Source organism: Coturnix japonica, chromosome 9 (genome assembly GCF_001577835.2).
Source record: "Coturnix japonica isolate 7356 chromosome 9, Coturnix japonica 2.1, whole genome shotgun sequence".
Lineage (NCBI taxonomy): Eukaryota > Metazoa > Chordata > Aves > Galliformes > Phasianidae > Coturnix > Coturnix japonica.
The window spans coordinates 1,648,450-1,665,802 of record NC_029524.1 but is presented as its reverse complement, the minus strand read 5'-3'; the positions used below and the strand labels follow the sequence as shown (position 1 = coordinate 1,665,802).

General features: G+C 46.1%; 1 protein-coding gene and 1 long non-coding RNA gene across 2 annotated transcripts; one reads left to right on the top strand and one right to left on the bottom strand.

The window, feature by feature from the left end:
* Positions 1 to 19: 19 nt before the first annotated feature.
* Positions 20 to 8,735, top strand: LOC107317955. The gene is made up of 5 exons (XR_001557090.2): positions 20 to 134; positions 1,405 to 1,491; positions 2,191 to 2,377; positions 2,782 to 2,893; positions 5,305 to 8,735. It is a non-coding gene; the product is annotated as an uncharacterized LOC107317955 (long non-coding RNA).
* On the bottom strand, positions 3,427 to 17,154 carry AMMECR1L (AMMECR1 like). Its single transcript, XM_015871211.2, has 7 exons — positions 16,805 to 17,154; positions 14,557 to 15,002; positions 9,896 to 10,006; positions 9,293 to 9,407; positions 8,597 to 8,687; positions 7,528 to 7,624; positions 3,427 to 6,942 (listed from the first exon to the last, which is right to left on the bottom strand). Exons 2-7 carry the CDS (start codon positions 14,961 to 14,963, stop codon positions 6,831 to 6,833), a joined length of 933 nt encoding a protein of 310 aa, XP_015726697.1. The 5' UTR covers positions 14,964 to 15,002; positions 16,805 to 17,154; the 3' UTR covers positions 3,427 to 6,830.
* Between the last annotated feature and the right edge of the window lie 199 nt (positions 17,155 to 17,353).

The window sequence follows — 17,353 nt, the reverse complement described above, 5'->3', positions numbered from 1 at the left end:
CCAGCTGCGCTGCACGGCGCTGTGAGCACCCAGCGCCTCCATCTTGATGCCTCTGAGGGAACGCAGCGAGTGATGGCTCCAGGAAACAACCCACAGCAGCATTACTTCTGGTGCAGTGTGGTAAATACATGGAGGTGTGTGTGGGAGGAGCATGGATGGCAATAGCAGAACACAATAGAAGTAAGGTTCCCTTCTTTGGCCTACTCAGGAATAATCCATAGACAGCTTAAAGCTTCAGGCAGGCTGGAAATGAGTGGGTTCGTCCTGGCACTGCTAGCAAAGTAGTGTTTGTAGTAGTACTTTCCCTTGGGAACACACATGAAAGTGCCCAACCAGCTTAAGACTTACAGTAATCATCTTAGGCTGCACAATGTCACCCCATGCCCTTAAAGAAATGCAGAAATAAATGGCTGGAGGATTCACTGTGAGGCCACTCCTGCTCTCCTAACGCACATCTGTGCCGGCTGCTGTGCTTCCTGCACCCTGCAGGTGGGTGAGCTCCACCAGGAGCTGCAGGATCAGATCTGAGCTCCTTAATGTTTGTTAACTCCAGACGAGCGTGGCAGAGAAGCGAACTAAAAACGAATTAGCTGAGTGGTACAAACAGAAAGACACTCAGGAAGATAGTGTGGAAATAGAACATCTAGTGAATGAGGCTATTTCAATTACGTTTACAAGAAAACAAGGAAATCATAGAATCATAGGCTGGCTTGGGTTGGAATGGACCTCAAGGATCATAAAGCTCCAACCCCTCCCCCCCCCACCACCACAGGCAGGGCCACCAACCTCCATATCTAATACTAGATGAGGCTGTCCAGGGCCACATCCACATGCCAGATTGATGAGAGAAGCCTTTTAAAATCATTTGGAATCCCAACAGCTTCTCACATACCCTTTCACCTCAGAACATCCTGATCTTCAAGCAGTAGGTAGCTTGCAGTCTTGGTTACAAATTTAACATCTGTTGTTCCCCAGTGATCTCTCCTACTTAAGTACATGAAAACTGAAAGGATTCGGGGAAAGCCACATACCTACAAGAGCATAAAGGTACAGCCAAGGAGGCGGTGGTGGTGGCTAACAGCTCCCTGTCACTGCTGTGCTTGGTTTCAGTCTCAGGTTTTAGACATGAGCTTCTGTTGCATAGTCCAGGGCAGAAAGTGTTGGTTGGGACATCAGTGGTTTATTAAATAGATACTCTACAGCAATTCCTTCCTTCCCTCTGAAAACAGACCCACTAGCAACTTGAGTGCAAAAAAACAGCTATTACACACACACACACACACACACACAAACAACAAAAACAAAACCCCTTTAGCTAAACATCTGTATAGTAAAACATAGGAACATGTAATAAATACATTCCATTATCAGCATTGCTGAATTTTGTAATGTCTTTCCTTCCAGCAGCTCTGGAGCTTTGTCGCAGTAATTATCTACCTAGTGGGCGTGCCACAGACTGACTTTTATTTAGAAAGCAGGTTTTGACTGAAGGTAATAAGATCAGAACACTGAGACCTTAATCTCTTCTTGTTGTCAGCAACATTTTTAACATGTGCTACATCAAAATCCATGAGCAAAATCCCCCACTTAGAAAAACTGGTGTCAAAATGGCCATTGTTGCACAAGATTTACATGTTTTTTTAATGTGTTCTTGAAGTATAAATATCCAAAGTTTTCCTATAATCTCACTTTCCATTTATCAATTCCTTTTAAAATTGAATAATAAAAATACAGTGGATGAGCATAAGAGCAATACAAAATTGTATCCACACACCCAAATGCTGACAATCTGAATGCAAAACTGGCTTTGACATAACACTGATGTTTAAATATATATATACAGTATCTAAGCACACTCTGAACTGGCTGTGCTGTGTATCATTCCGTTTGAGAGCAATACTTACACATACAGCTCAGTGTGCACATTAATAACACTGAGTAACATGTTCTGTTTTTAATGGTTGTCTCTGAGACACAGCATTTCTCAATCATCATTAGATACTTCATATAAACTTTGTTCAAAGAAAAAATGTCTATATTCTGCTAGGAATAAAAACAAGTGTTATTCAGCTGAAGTTTCTTGTAGAGATTTCTCCCAGGCATTTCATCATTTGTTTTTAAGAGTTTTTAATCAGTGCAAAATGACTCATTAATTGTCTTTTTTTTTGGTGTGTGTTTCTTTTCAAGCAGAAGTAAAACCAGAAGGAAGTGCTTTTTGGAGAGCAATCCTGGAATTATTTCAGCACTTCCTTCTGCCTGTGCTCACCTCCACTGTGAGCTGCTGAGGGTTCCTGCAGCCGTGGAAGCAACGTGCAGACAGGAATCTCCAATGGAAGACACAGGCCAAAGATTTTGTGCCTGTCTGCTTCAGTGTAAAGTAAGGAAAAATATCTATGCCATAAAGTGATACAAAGCATAGATCAGTGTATGTACCCTAGTTAAAAATGCAGATGAGAAAGCATAACTGATAGCCAATCAGGGCACTTAACAGCAGCAGTTGCTGGTTTTGTGCTTGACATCAGGACATACAAGTCACCTGCAGATCGGGGTAGCTACAGACTCCTTAACTCACTCCCTACTTTGCATAAGGGACATACAAGAAATAAATTCTTGCATTATCTTAAGTCTTCCAAGGAAACGTAATTGCTGAAGTGCATGCTTTGGAGCTGCCCTGAAGTGAGCAAACTCCTTGGGTGTTCAACTCAGAACCGCTCTCCCTCTTCAGGTATGTAGTTTATTGATTTCTTTTTTCCTCTTACACTCATTCCTCCCCGGTACCAGGGCTGCAGCCCTTGAGAACCACCAGTGTGAAATACAGGACCTTGAACTACACATCTGCCATAGAGCAGTCAGCAGCAGTAGCCCGTCAATGTACAGAACGTTTAAACCAGAGGTAAGCAAAAAGGCAAAAGAGTCTGTGCGCAACCAGTCCTGTCCCAAAGCAATCATTACAAGATTTAATATGAGTCTAGCAATACACCTTTCTTTTTCCCCTAAATAATGTTTGTTTGTATTTAAGATAACTTGAGGACCTGTAAAGTGTGTATCATCTCTTTTTTTTTCTTGAATTCATTTTAAAAGACCAAAACCAAAGAACACTTTAAGGTACTGTAAGCCAGATGTACAGATCCATGATTTTCAGAGTGCTACAGAATTCAGTGTCTGTGGGCTCTATGTTCCACCATCAGGATAACTAACGGAGTTATCATTGAGTCAGTGTTATTTTGGAATGCAGACTCTTTGCTGTGTGATTATTAGTACAACATTTTGAGTATTTGTGTTTCATTTTCCTACTATTTCTCCTCACTTCTCCTAGCAAGTCTGTCTTTATGTTTCCAGACAGCTATGATAGCAACTTGGCAACTCCTGTAGTTCTGAACACGTAATAGGCTCGGTATTTATACATACAGCACGTTATCCAGCTTGGCAGATGAGAAAGATTTTATTGTGTCCCATAAAAGCTGTAGGAAATTGTATAAAGAGGACAATACAACCTTTTTTTTTTTTTTCCCATTATGATTTATTCTCTACAATACTTCATTAGAGGATAGAGTTCAATTATTTACACTCAGAAGTTATTATATAGGTAGGAGGCAACCAAGTGTAATACAAAGAATTGGTCTGACATCTCTGCACTGAAGGTCAAAAGAGGTCTCCTGCTTGAAGGAAATAAATTAACCCCAAAATAACTCAAAACAAAATGACGTAGTTTCCAGAATACAAACAGAAAACAGCACTAATAGTCAGTGAAGATTGCAGATGTAGGTTAATGAACTATGGAAACAAATTATCCTGTGCAAAGGTTAAAACCATCTCTTAGATTTCTTACAGAATTTGTTTTTAGTTCTTATAAACTGTAGATATGTGATATTTTGACCATAAAACCTTCCCAGACTGAAGTGATCTCAGTTGAGATTGACTATTAAACATGAAAAGAAGTTTTAAGAACCTCACAGTGGAAACATTCCAACACTGACAGACTCCAGTGATCAAAGACATTCTTCTGTATTTGCTGTAGAACAAAGACAATTCATACTTGCAGTGAGATTATTTCTCAGCTGTGGTTGTCATGAGAATAAGCCCTTCTAGACCAAAAGGCACTTGCTTCTAAGGATGAGTTGAATCCAGATCAAACCAGGTCACAATTGCTTTAGAGGGAGTAGTTCTAAGCTGCTGTCCCCACAAGGTAACCACTGATTAGCTGATTTTTGTTACCTCCATCTGGAGGTGAACCAAAGTGCATTTTGTTTCTAGTTCACTCCTTTCATCCTTATGCATAGCTGCCACGTAATGATCTAGAAATGGGATTATTTCCTGAGACCACCTGTCCTTGTCATACATTTTTCTGAGCTAATTTCACTAATTGACACACTTTTCAACTGATTTCATAGCTGGACCCTTATGGGACTAAAGCTGAGAGGGCCTGTTTCTCACACAGCAGATCAGTGGTTCTGATTTGCTCGCTTCTCTTCTCACTGCAGCAAGACAAGAACACAGTACATATTTTAGAGGCTTTTTTGTTGCTGTTTTTGTTTTTTTAAATCCAGACTGAACAGGGAAATGGAAGTGGGAGAGGATAAGGCTTTCTCAGTGCCAAACCACCCGGCCCACTATCAAGCTTATCCAACCACGTCACTCAACCCCAAAATTCTCTTATTTCAAAACAACAGCTAACCTTCCCCATCCCGCCCCTTCGTCATCCCCTATTCAAATAAAACGAGATCAGGAAAACACTGTACACCGGTGAAGACGCAGAACAGGGCAAATGCTTGAAAAAGAAAGAAGAGTTGAGAAGCCTGGCACTGTATGCCTGCATGACCAGTCTCACTGAGCGTGCTCAGGGGTGAAGTTTTAGCACCATTTTTTTTGCTCTTTTTAAACCTTTATGAAATTAAATTCTAACGTAGAACACTTGAACAGTAATGAGTGTAGCCCTATGTATCATACTGTTTGACAGCTGAACAGTGAATGGTATTGTCCAGAGCTGACCCCGTCCTCCCTCATCACTCCAGGGCACCTGGGAGAGTAATTACAAACTCCTCGAGTTTGTAACAAGTCCGATTTATTCTCAGCAGCAGGAAATCGCAAAACAATCCCTTCATCTTCAATTGCTCTTCAACAGCATCACAAGGGAAAAACAGCAATTTACAAGAACGACCCAGTACAGGAGGAAAGCTGGGTCAGTATTGCACAGTTATCCAGAACAGGGCACCCTCCTTTCCCTCACGTCTGTCTCCTCCGGCAGCAGGAGGACAGGACACCACCGTGAAAAGCAAAACCACACAGGCCTGTTTTCTTCTCTAGGACCAGAAGGAACAGCAGCACGCAGCCCTGAGCTTCCTACCAGCCTTATTCCCCACCTCGCCAGGACAGAATTTGAAGCTCAGTACACCACCAATTTGAGAAGTCCATTATTACCACACACAAGCAAACTCTAAAGCTACGTGTGACCAAGATGCCACCACTCTGCTATACACCTGTATTTTCTTTCCTGAGGGTCATTGCTGACCCTCCAAAAATGTTTCTGAATTTACAGCTGGAATTCCAGCAACCTCGCTGACAAGGTGTCCCTTAACAACGCTGCCAAACAACAACTGGAGAGCATATCTTCCTCTTAGAACAGAGTATTTCTTGCAATCAATGACAGGAGAAGGAATACAGAATGCACGCGAGTCATACAGTTTAGGTGACCCACGTTTCCCCGCTCATTGCCTTGAGTGGTAATGAAAGAGCTGTAAAATATATGACCAGCAAAACTACACAGCTTCATACAACAGGCCCACCATAGACCAGAATACTGACAAACCCCACTATCAATAGTCACACTAGAGGAAGTGGCTGTCCTACGAAAAGGAAGGTCCCCAAGACAGTGTTCCAATGAAATTTCAGTCACTTGTCTCCCTTGTATGACTACAGCCTCCACTCCCTGCCAACCCCTCCCCACTCCCAATCAGGCTCTCTTACAAATTCCTGACACAAAACAGGGTAGTAACAGCAAAGACTGCCCAGGATACACGCAAGTTACCTTGTCCTCCATGTACACAGCATGACAATTTGCTTTCCTACAGGCAAAACTGCATTCTATTTCACAGCAGGCTACATTACAAAGCACCACCTAAAAACCCAGCAAACTGTAAACCAAAAGGAGTTCTAGAGATTCCATCTACAGCGGGATCTGAGAATTAGAGCCTTCTAGGGCTTACTTAAGTAACAGATTCATCAGCAATACCACCCAAAGGATTTTCACATCTTTAAATGCTTTCTTTTTGACTGTGAGGATGGGGTGCTATCCAGATGTTCAGCCCTCTCTGTATTGTAACATCCACCTGTGATGCGCGGGGACAGCAATCAGCTCTTGGTACACAACAGATACCAGAGGTTAAAAAAAATTAAAAAGAACCTAAAAAATGTTTTATTGGACTCCGTTGCCCAGGCTGCCAGGGGAATGCTCCTACTTGATCTGGGGGGCTTCCATAACAAACAACTCAAGCTTCCAGAGTGTCGGTAACACACGCAAATAGATCGGTCTGAAGTGGCACTTTCACTTCTAGAGGTCTTCTGCACCTCACGACAGTTTGTAGGCATGGAGCTCCAATCCAACTAAATCCCCATTTGGAGGGAAGGCTGAGATAAGGCTTGGGCCCCTGAAGTTCTGTCATGCTCTCATCCTCCCCCCAGGTCAGCTGGAAGGCAGACTTGGCAACGGAAGCTAGCATCATAAAATGGTGCAGTAATAGAAGTAACTGGACCAGGAAGAAGAGGCGTCTGCCCCGATGATGTCGTAGCCATTGGCAGCAACTGGGGGGTGGGACTGGTCATGCAGCCGTGTGTCAGGAGTAATGATTGTAGAGGGGAGGGGCATGAAGAGTGCCATTCTGGAAACAATGCTGACGAGAGGCCATGTACTCCGCGTAACTGATTGTCACCTTCTCACTGCGGTACCTGTGGAAACAGCATCAGAGTAAAACACGGAAAAAGATCATCTTTTGGATCATCCCCAACAATGATAAATAAGGAGACACCCACTAACTTCAATAGTTGCTTTGTTTTCCATCACCTTATGCAATAGTCTGGATAAACTGTCTTATTTAGCTTTAGTGTGCCAAAAGTTGAGCCCTGCTCAAGATGATCATAATTAAGAGGACTCCTGAAGCGACATACAGGAAACTAAAGATCAACTTGTATCAACATCAGCACACTGAGAAAAGGAAGTCTGTTGTGAGAAGAGCAGAAGAATCGACCTTTTGATAAACTTGCAGTGTTCTGCTTCTTTTGACCTAATGACTGCACTAAAAAAATAGCAAGAGCTTTCTGAAAACACTGCCTTCAACCCTGCACAGACCGAACACGTTACGCTCTATTCCATATCCATTTACCTGCCTAACATGTAGAATTGGTGATTTTCTTCTTTCAGCCTCTACCTATCACCTGATAGGAGCCTGAAGACATACACCTGGCACTAGTAAGTGGAATCATCCACAAAACACCACAAAATACAGCTTAAAGGCAACAAATACATCACCTTACCTGGTGAGTTTAATTGTTTTCCTAAAGTCATTGGTAATCGGAGCCTTAAAGCCACCTTTCCTGAGTAAGGAGTCTATGGTCTGGATCTGATCCCAGTCTAATGAGAAAGAAAAATGGGATATTTTTCAGTATAGAAATGATGTCTGAAAAAGAGAGGAGATGCATTAAAAGACTGCTAGAGAAGCAAACAACTAAAGAAGAAACTCTGAACTTTAGAAATACCGGTGCCAAACTGGACACACACGATCTCACGCATGCACACTGCCTGCATATTTGAACTGCAGTGGTCTACAATAACAGGAATCCCATTTTTTCCATACGACCTCTCTTCTTACAAAGGTCCGTGCCTTGCCTCTGTTGCAGAGAAGCCAGACTGTTTTATCATGTGCCACTCACTTTTAGCTCTTAAGACTTAAAGTAAGGTAATACTTAGCTTTACACAGACAAATTGGGATCAGCCTGATGCTCTAGTGATAGCACAGTGCACTGCTATGTGAGAGATCAGAGTTAAAATTCCTACCTTAGTCTTTTGCCCCAGAGCCAGGAGGATGCGACCACTCCACTCTGCTAGGTGGAGGAAAGGAGGCAATATTTTGAGCAGTTACCATGGTGACCGCTACTATATTTGAGTGGGAAGTGTGCTCCAGAGGGGCCCTGTTTCCTGCCCTCATCTGGAGGATGCTACTTTAGCAACAATGAGGAGGAAAGGAACTCTCCTGTTGGTACTGTGCAGTCTGCAGTTATCCTAGTTGGTGGAAGAAACATAGAAGAGGAAAGACGCAATGCTAAATGAAGCTGCAAGTTCCATATTTTGAGATCCTCTATTTCTTAAGCCCTAAAACATTTTTTTACACTAAGATGAAACTGTGCACAGATGTGGGATGAGAGAAAGGCCAGATGAAAACCCAACAGCAGCTGTATCAGGTGTCAGTTATCCAGATTAAGTCTGGTGGATCCAAGGCACCACTACAAGGAGAGCATTGCAATCCAAACCCAAAGTCCACGGATCTACGTTACCCAATTCTGTGACACAGAGTACTGGCATGTTTAGCTGTCATCTCAAACCCACCTTGTTCCTTAGCAACCTCAGGTAAATACGTGGCTGTGCGTTTGACACCTTTCTCATTGATGAACTCTATTCTGATCCCATGGATCCCAACCTATAGATGGAAATGAATAGCCAAATAAGAGGTGTTTGCTACCACTAAGTTAATGATTGATTTGTCATTCATGCAACACTGTGCATTTCTCCACCGCCGGCCTCCCTGCCACCTCTTCAAAAGAAAGACTTCTTAGAAGTCTGACGGTTTGCCATCTCCCACACTGGTACAGCAAGACAAGAATCTAACAGAGAACCATGTCTAAGCTAGCCCAACTGCAGCCTACTTAACATTCCTTGAGCTAAGCATACTTCTATGTAAAATGTCCTAAACATTTCTTATGTTAGGTTTTAACCATCTTTTATTCCTTATTTGTTTACAGCATCAAAGCACTTCCCAGGTTTATACACGTACCTAAACCTACTTCCTACCGGTCTAAATCCACAAAATACCTTCTTTTTCACTTCTACTGCCATCCAGATCCCCTCCCAACCAACACCACACTATCACCCATCATCCTCCCCCCTTCTAGTTTCCCAGCCCCACGTTTCTGTCCCCAGTTTGGTTCCCCATACACCCTTGAAACAAAGGAGACACATCACTATGTACTAACCCGAACCCGAACGGAACGAGTGATGCAGAGTTCCAAATGCACCTGTTCTCACCTCCCAGTCCAAGTAGTCACTGGCATCCTCAAAGTTAGTGAGGAGGGAGACAGAGCAGAAGAGTTTGGGCAGCTCCTCGCGGGTCAGGGGTGGAAATCGGCTGTCCTTAAGTGCACTAAAGGGAAGAGAAGATACATTACCTCATCTGAACACTCAGTGAAACCCTCGGATGCTCAGTTATGCCCTTGTTGATTGTACCTCTGTGAAATATATACATTTTTTATTTGTCACTGCAGATAAAGTGATTTGCACCTATTCATGATCTAACGAACTGTGATACACAGACACTAGTTACAAGCCTCCTGATGCTGCATTCACTTCCTGCAAGTGGAGAGAAGTCAGGGGCTACGTGACAGGTCAAAACTGTTAGTAAATAAGACAGGTTCAACATTAGCTTTAAAATGTCGACCAAAATTCGCCTGGTGCAAATATGTTTCCGTACATCCTGATTCATTACCTCCCCCTAAATATCACACAATTCCCATGTTTATTTTGCCGTGAAGCATATCAAAATTAACTATGTTAATCCAATAAAACAACTTAACTTTCAATCCTCAGCAAATTAAACTGTTATCAGGTTTATTTAATTTTCAACATAGTTACCTAGTAAGTGTGTACTCCCTGAGTCCTGAATGCAGGTTCATGGCAGAAAAAGTACCTATGCATCCACGCAATCGTTTATCTCGACCAATCTTCCACGTTACAAACAGCGGGCTGAAAAGGCAAGAAACAAGAAACACTTCAGCCTCTAGAGCCTCTCAGGGGAGACAACAGGTACAGAAGAGCATGTGCTTCCTTTCTCATCCTCCCTGTAATAAATCCTATCAGGCAGGTCTTCTCAACCTGCTGTCTAGCAATATAAATGAAAATGACATTTCCAAATGCAAAATGCATTTCCCCCCATGCCTTCCCAGCAGACTTCCTTATCTCTTCTGATGAGTAAGATCTGACCCCACTCATTAAGCTCTGTGAGTAACGGCCTCACCAAACAGCATCTGGTAGCCTACAGGACAACCAAAAGTCATACAGGTGATGAAAATTAGATTACTCATTTGTAGCACCTTTGAAAAATGAAAGATCCTGAATGGTTTGCATTCTGCAAAGCACCTATAATTCAGGTTTGCAAGAGAAGTATAAAACCACTGTATCGTTCTGATCCAAAAATGCGTTTTCCCATCTACCCATAGATTTACAGGCATAACGGTAGATTCTCCAAGTCAGTGGGCTCATTTCAATCTATTAAGCCAACAGCCACAAGAAAACCCCTCAGAAAACATGGAATTCTTTACAACAGTATTCAAAAGAGCTCTGCAAAGAGGTAAACAGATACAGATAACAGCAAATACCAGGGGCAAAAAGTTCACTTGTACAGAAGGGAGTGAAATTGCAAACAGCTGGGAAGAGAAACAGGAAAGAAAGGATAATGGTGGCTGGAGCTCTACAGAAATGTCGGAACAGCTGGAATATCACGCAAGGCAACCAATGATGCTGATCTAATGGTAAAAGCAGGGTAACCGAGCTCACTTCTTCAGATTACAGGGTACTGGATGCAAGGAGTGGTCACTCAGAATTCAAACAAACCCAAACATAAAGGAGAAAGTGACCGCATCAGTGATACCAAATGCGTGGATTTCTATGGTGATATGATAGGAAAGCACATGGTGTTAAGAAAAGCTTTATCTGAAATCAGAGAGATATTACCAAGAGTTCTAAAACATGAAGGCAGGACTGACTCCACATGAAAGCACACACAGAATTCCTCAAATTCTTGAAGCAATGTATTTTTGCAGTAAATGACACAAGAAGTACAGAGAGATTCTGTTTGGATAAGGCAAAATCAGTGCGGAGAGGGGCTGATTTCTAAACACAGGAAAAAGCTTCTAACGTCTTAAAAATCAGAACCTTTTATGACCTGCAGTGACAAAGGAACGTCCAGTGCTGTTACCCACAGCAACGATAGAACCACAGGACAGGATCACAGCATAAACCCAGCACTCAGGACCCAGTTACCAGCTGTGACCACCCTAGACAGCACACAGTCTTTAGGTGGTAACTGTGAAGTACTTTGCCCACAGAGGAAGTGGAAACATTCTTCAGCAACCGCCAGCCACCTCGTGGCTCCTTGATGGAGGCAGAGGAGTTTTACTGCTCTCATTTCCCAACGACACTGCAAGGTACTTTCAGGATATCATCATCCCTCTCTATTTTCATCCATCTACCATATGTTGAAACAGAAAACAGAAACAGCTCAGAAAATACATACGAAAGCTTACAGTTAAAAAAAGGTAATGAAATGACAGTGAGCTCACAAAGGAGATTTCTGAGGTGCATTATTGGCACAAGCTCGGTGAGAATTTAGCTTAATCTAATTAAACTTTTGGAACAATCACTTTGCCCAGACAGAAGAAAAGGAAGGGAGAAGATGGAAAGCACAGCTGACAGAATACAAATGTAAGTCCCTTCTCTTCTTGGATTCACATCACAGGTTCACATTTCCAATTCACCTCTCTCCACTTTAACAAAGTTTCCACTGAGCTGTGACACAGCTTCCTACATCCACAATAGAAGAGATATTACCAGGAAGGACAAGATAATTACATCCAGGAGGCCATTGTATTTAAGAAACATACCTCATTTTTAACAGGTTTTGAGTGTGGTCATAACAACTGAGGCATAAAGGACGTATATCATTTCAAACAAGTGGATAAAGTTGCACTGTTTTAGTTTTTCACCATGTAAAAGACATTGTTTCTCAATGTGAGCAATAAATGCTGTTAGCAAATTACAGGCACCAATGACAAGAATTGTCCCACAGCCCATTCAGTAAAGTGCATTTCCTTTACATTTCACCCAAGACTTTCTGATCCTTTGCAGCCATACCCTGAGGAGATCAGGGCAACCACTTCCCTCCAGCCACAGCCCCTACCCAGACACTGCACTGGGTGCAGGGCAGCTCCGGGAGCAGACAGCTACAATGGGGAGTTAAAGTAGCAAAATGGGGGTTGCTGGAAGCAGCATGGAGCTCACGTTACAGAAAGAACTGTTGTAGTTCAGACCCCACAATACACGCATGTTATTTTTCTTGCATGGCAGATAGGAACTTGCACGGTACAGCATGTTGGAACAAACTGGGTTTGTTCTGAAAACAAACTAAAGTTTTAAAGTCGTAGAAGTAACCAACTAACTATTTCAAAACCACCATTTTCTCAGTAAGTTAAATAACAAAGGTGATATTTTCTTCATTTGCCAAGTTAATTCAGAGCCGACTGATTCCTACAAGCCACCTTTTCTACACCGCTCTGCGAATGTCACTGTTAACATGTGTACAAGGTGCTGTGCCGCACAGGTACCTGTAGGCACCACCATCCCCATCCCTGCGCGTACCTCTCTGGATGACCAGCATCCACAGCAGACTCCAAACCGTAATGGTTGCAGTTATGACATCACACTCCTTACTCAGGATCCCAGCCATCACACCCGCTGCCTTTGGGGTTCAGCACTGATAGATCTGCTGTCTGACAAACAGCTCAGGATGAAGCTGGGCAGCTCTCTGCTCCTTCCATCAACACGCTCCTTCTTGTTCCTTCTGAGGGACTTCTGGTGTATTTATCTTTGGTTTTGCTTTGCAGTGTCACAATTATCAGCACTGGAATGCTCAATGAATTTTAACTTCTCAAACAGGGGCTCACATTTCCAACAGCCAACATTTCTGAAGCAAGGCCCCTCATGAAACTCATCAACAGAAATGTGATTTAACACCCAAATAACAAAGCCATATAAAAATAATCTCTTAGTGATTATGGAACAGAACACCACCACCTCTGCATTTCAAGCAACAGAACAAACTAATACGCTCCTTTGAGAAAACAACCATTAGTTTAGGTATGAGAAACATCAGCAGAAACATTTCAGTCTGGGGATGCCCTGCAGCTATTCCGTATTCCAATCCAGAGCCCGTCTCCACTCACTTGTTCTTACAACATTAAACAGCTCAGCCTGCAGTAGCATTCAGAGCATGTACCTGTAATCCTGCTGGGATAATAACTGCATGGATACACAACCTACATCTGATTCCACAGTGACAGTAAGGTGGGAAGATGTTCAGTGCAAGGAAAAGTCCTTGACCTCTTTAAGCTGTTGTCCCTTTACATTGATTTAAATAATATTCTAAATACTCATTTAAATTGGGGGTGGCAACACCTTCTTATTTGATCTGCTGGTTCTGGAGGCGGCCTCCTGAGGAGCACCACAAGTTCTGTTTGTCATTGATGTTTCCCATATAATTCTTCATCCAAACATTTTAATGACATTAACATTTCTACACCCACACGTTCAACCTTCAGACAAACATCAGGTAAATCTCCCCAAAGTGAAATGCCAGGTAACTTCCATAAATCCTCCTCCTCGCTTCTTTTCATACCCATCTCCTTCCTTCTTAACCTTGCTATCAATCCTTGAAAGTGAACTGCCAGTTTCTCCCCATATTGTGCAGCCAGCACCATCTCAAAAACAATCAGTTTTCAGTTCCACAGCTTGAAAATGTTTTACTCCCCTCCCTACTAAACCCATTAGCTCTGGCAACAGAACACACCCCTGTGCATGTCCTTGTCCAATTCTCTCTAGCTCAGCTGTTGTTTTGGGATCAGACACAAACTTGCTTCAACTGCTCACTTCCCTCCTTTCCCAATCCGCCAGCAGGAGCCTCTTCCTTTGTCCTCAGCACCTGCTATCAGAGGCACAACACCCTTCAAACTAATTACATTAGTTTGTTGTTTTCTGTCAACTGTTTAATTTCAGCTTCAGTTGCTTTAGTAGAATTTTATTAAGGCACGGCATGCTTAATTACTTGCAGAGCAAGAAGTCTTAAAGGGAGCCAACTGCAGCAGCGTTATCATGAGGTGGATATGCACTCCTTGATAAACGCACAGATGCTCTCATGCATTGCATCAGACCATGAGCCAAAGAAGCACCGTAACTCCTCACACATCTGCCCAGCTTGCCCGTAGGCCCAGGCCTGTTCTCACTTGACCACTCTTCAGAGCTCCACTCAAACCCACCAACTTCAATAGAACATCTTTACTCTTTCACACAGCTACAGGGAATCCTTTCTGTGCTCAGCAGCCCGAGCAGAACATCCCCTTCCTCCCCACACACCAATTCTCCCTCTCCCCATAGGAAACCCTGCCTCCCACCCCAGCACCCCGACCCCATCACAGCTCCGAGTGCTGCTTTCTCCCCTTTCCTCCCGCACACCATGTACTCACTAGGGGTCATTGGTAAATCGAGGAAGTCGTGGCTGAGGGAAACCGTAGAGATGACAGTAGAGTACATCGAAGCAGTAGCAGCACATCTCCGCTGTCACCACCAGGTTCTTGGTGCTATTGGCAGTTCCATTGGGCCGAGTAAGTGGGCTCAGAGCTCCTGAAGTGGGATTCATTCGAGTAATTGGGGAATTTCCCGGGCCCAAAGTCAAGTCAGATACGTTCTCCCTTCCATTATTCCCATCTGTGTGCTGGTGGTTCTGAAGAGGACCTGAACTGGAGCCTGGTGCAGTTGTGGCCTGATTCCCATGACTGTGCGTTCCGCTCCCGGACAACTTGGGCTTCTTTACCCCACAACAGCCAGCTGCCAGCTTGGGCTCAAGGGGAGGAACACAGCGCCTTTTGCCCATCCTGCTTCACAACTTGAAGCCTGAAGCACTTGCAGAACCCTGGAAAGGAGAGGGGGAAATAAAATAAGCACTACACAGAACAGTTTCTAGTGGAAAACCAACAGCTGCTCCCTTGCTTATCAAAGTCATCGGCTTTGCTTTCCCAAGAGAAAGCAGAAAATCCCTCCAACATGCAACTCTAACACGGAGGGAAAACCAGGCCAGCAAGCAAAATGGGGACTTCCATACATAAATCAGAAGAGTAGGTACGCAAGAGGAAACTGGGCTTGTGAGATGTGGGTGCAGTTCACCAAACGCTTTGAAGATAGGCAGCTCATCACAAAAACAAACAGCAACAAAAACAAGCACAGCAGCAGAACCCTGCCCTCCATAAAGGGAGGGAAGCTGGGAAAACTGAAGGGGGGCTACACTGATGGCAAACTGCTCACAGCCACGGCTGCACCTCCCTGCCTCCTCCTCAGCAGAAGGGTAACAGCTCCTTTAACCCACACCCTGGGCTTTGGGCTCCCACAGCTGCTGCTCATGCTACAGAGCTATGAGCTTTGAACAACAGACTGTGCCCAGAGCACAGCAGCCAGCACCTGCATTAGCTTTCTAGGAGTAATGAAATCAGCAGTGCCCAGAAGCAGACAGGAGAGGTCAAGATACACACAAGAGGAAGAGCTGAAGATAAGCACAGCCTGAGAGGAGGGAAGTGGTAAGGACAGAAAACAGATACGTGTGCAGAAAAAGCAGAACTGATAGAGAACACTATCTCATACAGCACGAGAAGGGATGGGACACAGGGAGGAGAGCGTATGCAGATCCTCAAGGACCTGCACGCAGCCAGTGCAGGAACGTAGTGACTGTAACGCCGCCATCACCGTGAGATCTGGGCACACAGAGGGAGGGAAAAGCAGTTCCCCATCTGTCAGACAGGGCTAAAAGCACAAACGTCACAGTCACGGAGAGTACCACGAAGACCTGGAAGTCACATCGAGCTCCTGGAGCTGCCGCCTCCAGCACCGCATCGCCCGTCCCAAACCAATAACTGACCTGCGAACCCAGAGCCCGCACAGGGAAATGGGCAAAGCCCAAAGACACACAGAGACACGGCAGCTCCTGCCCACAGCTCCCTGCTCACAGCCCCCTGCTCACAGCTCCTGCTCACAGCTCCCTGCTCACAGCTCCTGCTCACAGCCCCTGCTCACAGCTCCCTGCTCACAGCTCCTGCTCACAGCTCCCTGCTCACAGCTCCCTGCTCACAGCTCCCTGCTCACAGCTCCCTGCCTCCTGTGCTCCTGCCACAGCGCCAGCTGCAGCTCCCGGCACAGCGGCACCGGGACACGCGGAGGGAGATGCCCCCCCCGCTTCAAAAGCCCCCAGCCCCATGTCCCCGAGGCACAGCCCGCACAGGGCGCAGCGAACGCGACCGACGGGGATCGCGCCGCTCCCTCCTCGCTCCGCTTCGGGACCGAAAACAGGAAGAAGAAAAGTTGTGCCGCCGCCGCTGTGCTGGAGCAGCCCGTCACCGCTCAGCCGGGCTGCACGCAGGGCGGCACACAGCACAGCACACAGCACAGCACAGCACAGCGCCGCCCTTCCATCACTGCCTCCCTCCCTCCCTCGCTCACTCCGCGCTGTCCCGGCAGTACTGTCGGCCCGCGGCAGCCCCCGGCCTCGGCTCCCCGCTCCGTGAGGGCGCTACAGCTGCACGGAGCCGCTCACCGGACTCGCCGGGCCCACAGCGCGGTGCACACCGGCCTGCGGGGCTCCCGGCTCCGGCCCGGCCGCTGCGTGGCGCTGTGGGACGCGGCCCCGGTGCCGGGCTCCCTCCCCGCCCGCCCGGCTCCGCTTCCCACCTCCTGCCCCGGGCCGGGCCGGGCGCGCTCCGCCTCTCCCTCCTCAGCCCAGTCGCCGCCGCTGTCCCGGCTGCCGCCTCATGGAGCCATGGGCCCGGGCGAGGCTCCCCGGAGAAGCGGGCCCGGCGGGCGGCAGGGCGGGGACCCGCCGTGAGCCGCGCTTCCCGGGGCCGGCGGCAGCGGGGGGAGCTGCAGGAGCAGAGCGAGGCCGCGGGCAGGTTCCGCGCTCCCGGCAGCCTCCTGCCCTGTGAGGTAATGAGCGAAAAATGCACATAGTCCGCCAGCTTCCCGGCAGCCCCCGGCGGCGGAGCGACCATAGAGAGCAGGGGGCGCTCTGTCCGCCTCGCAACCATAGACGCGCCGACTTCCGCTCAGCGCCGACGCCGACCTCCTTCCGCGTCACGTGACGGGCCGCACGTGCGGGGACAAACAGCGGCGGGGGGCGGGGCGCGGCGGCACGGAGCTACGGGGCGGGGCGCGGTCACGTGGCGGGGATACCCGTCTCCCATTGGCTGGCGGCCCGCGTGACGGCACGGTGCAGGAGGAGCC

Excerpts from the sequence above, each read along its gene's own strand:
- AMMECR1L (XM_015871211.2), bottom strand. The coding sequence starts at position 14,963 with ATGGGCAAAAGGCGCTGTGTTCCTCCCCTTGAGCCCAAGCTGGCAGCT. Across the intron at positions 8,688-9,292 it reads GTGACTACTTGGACTGGGAG|GTTGGGATCCATGGGATCAG; the intron begins GTGAGAACAGGT and ends TTCCATCTATAG. Across the intron at positions 7,625-8,596 it reads TGAGGTTGCTAAGGAACAAG|ACTGGGATCAGATCCAGACC; the intron begins GTGGGTTTGAGA and ends CTTTCTCATTAG.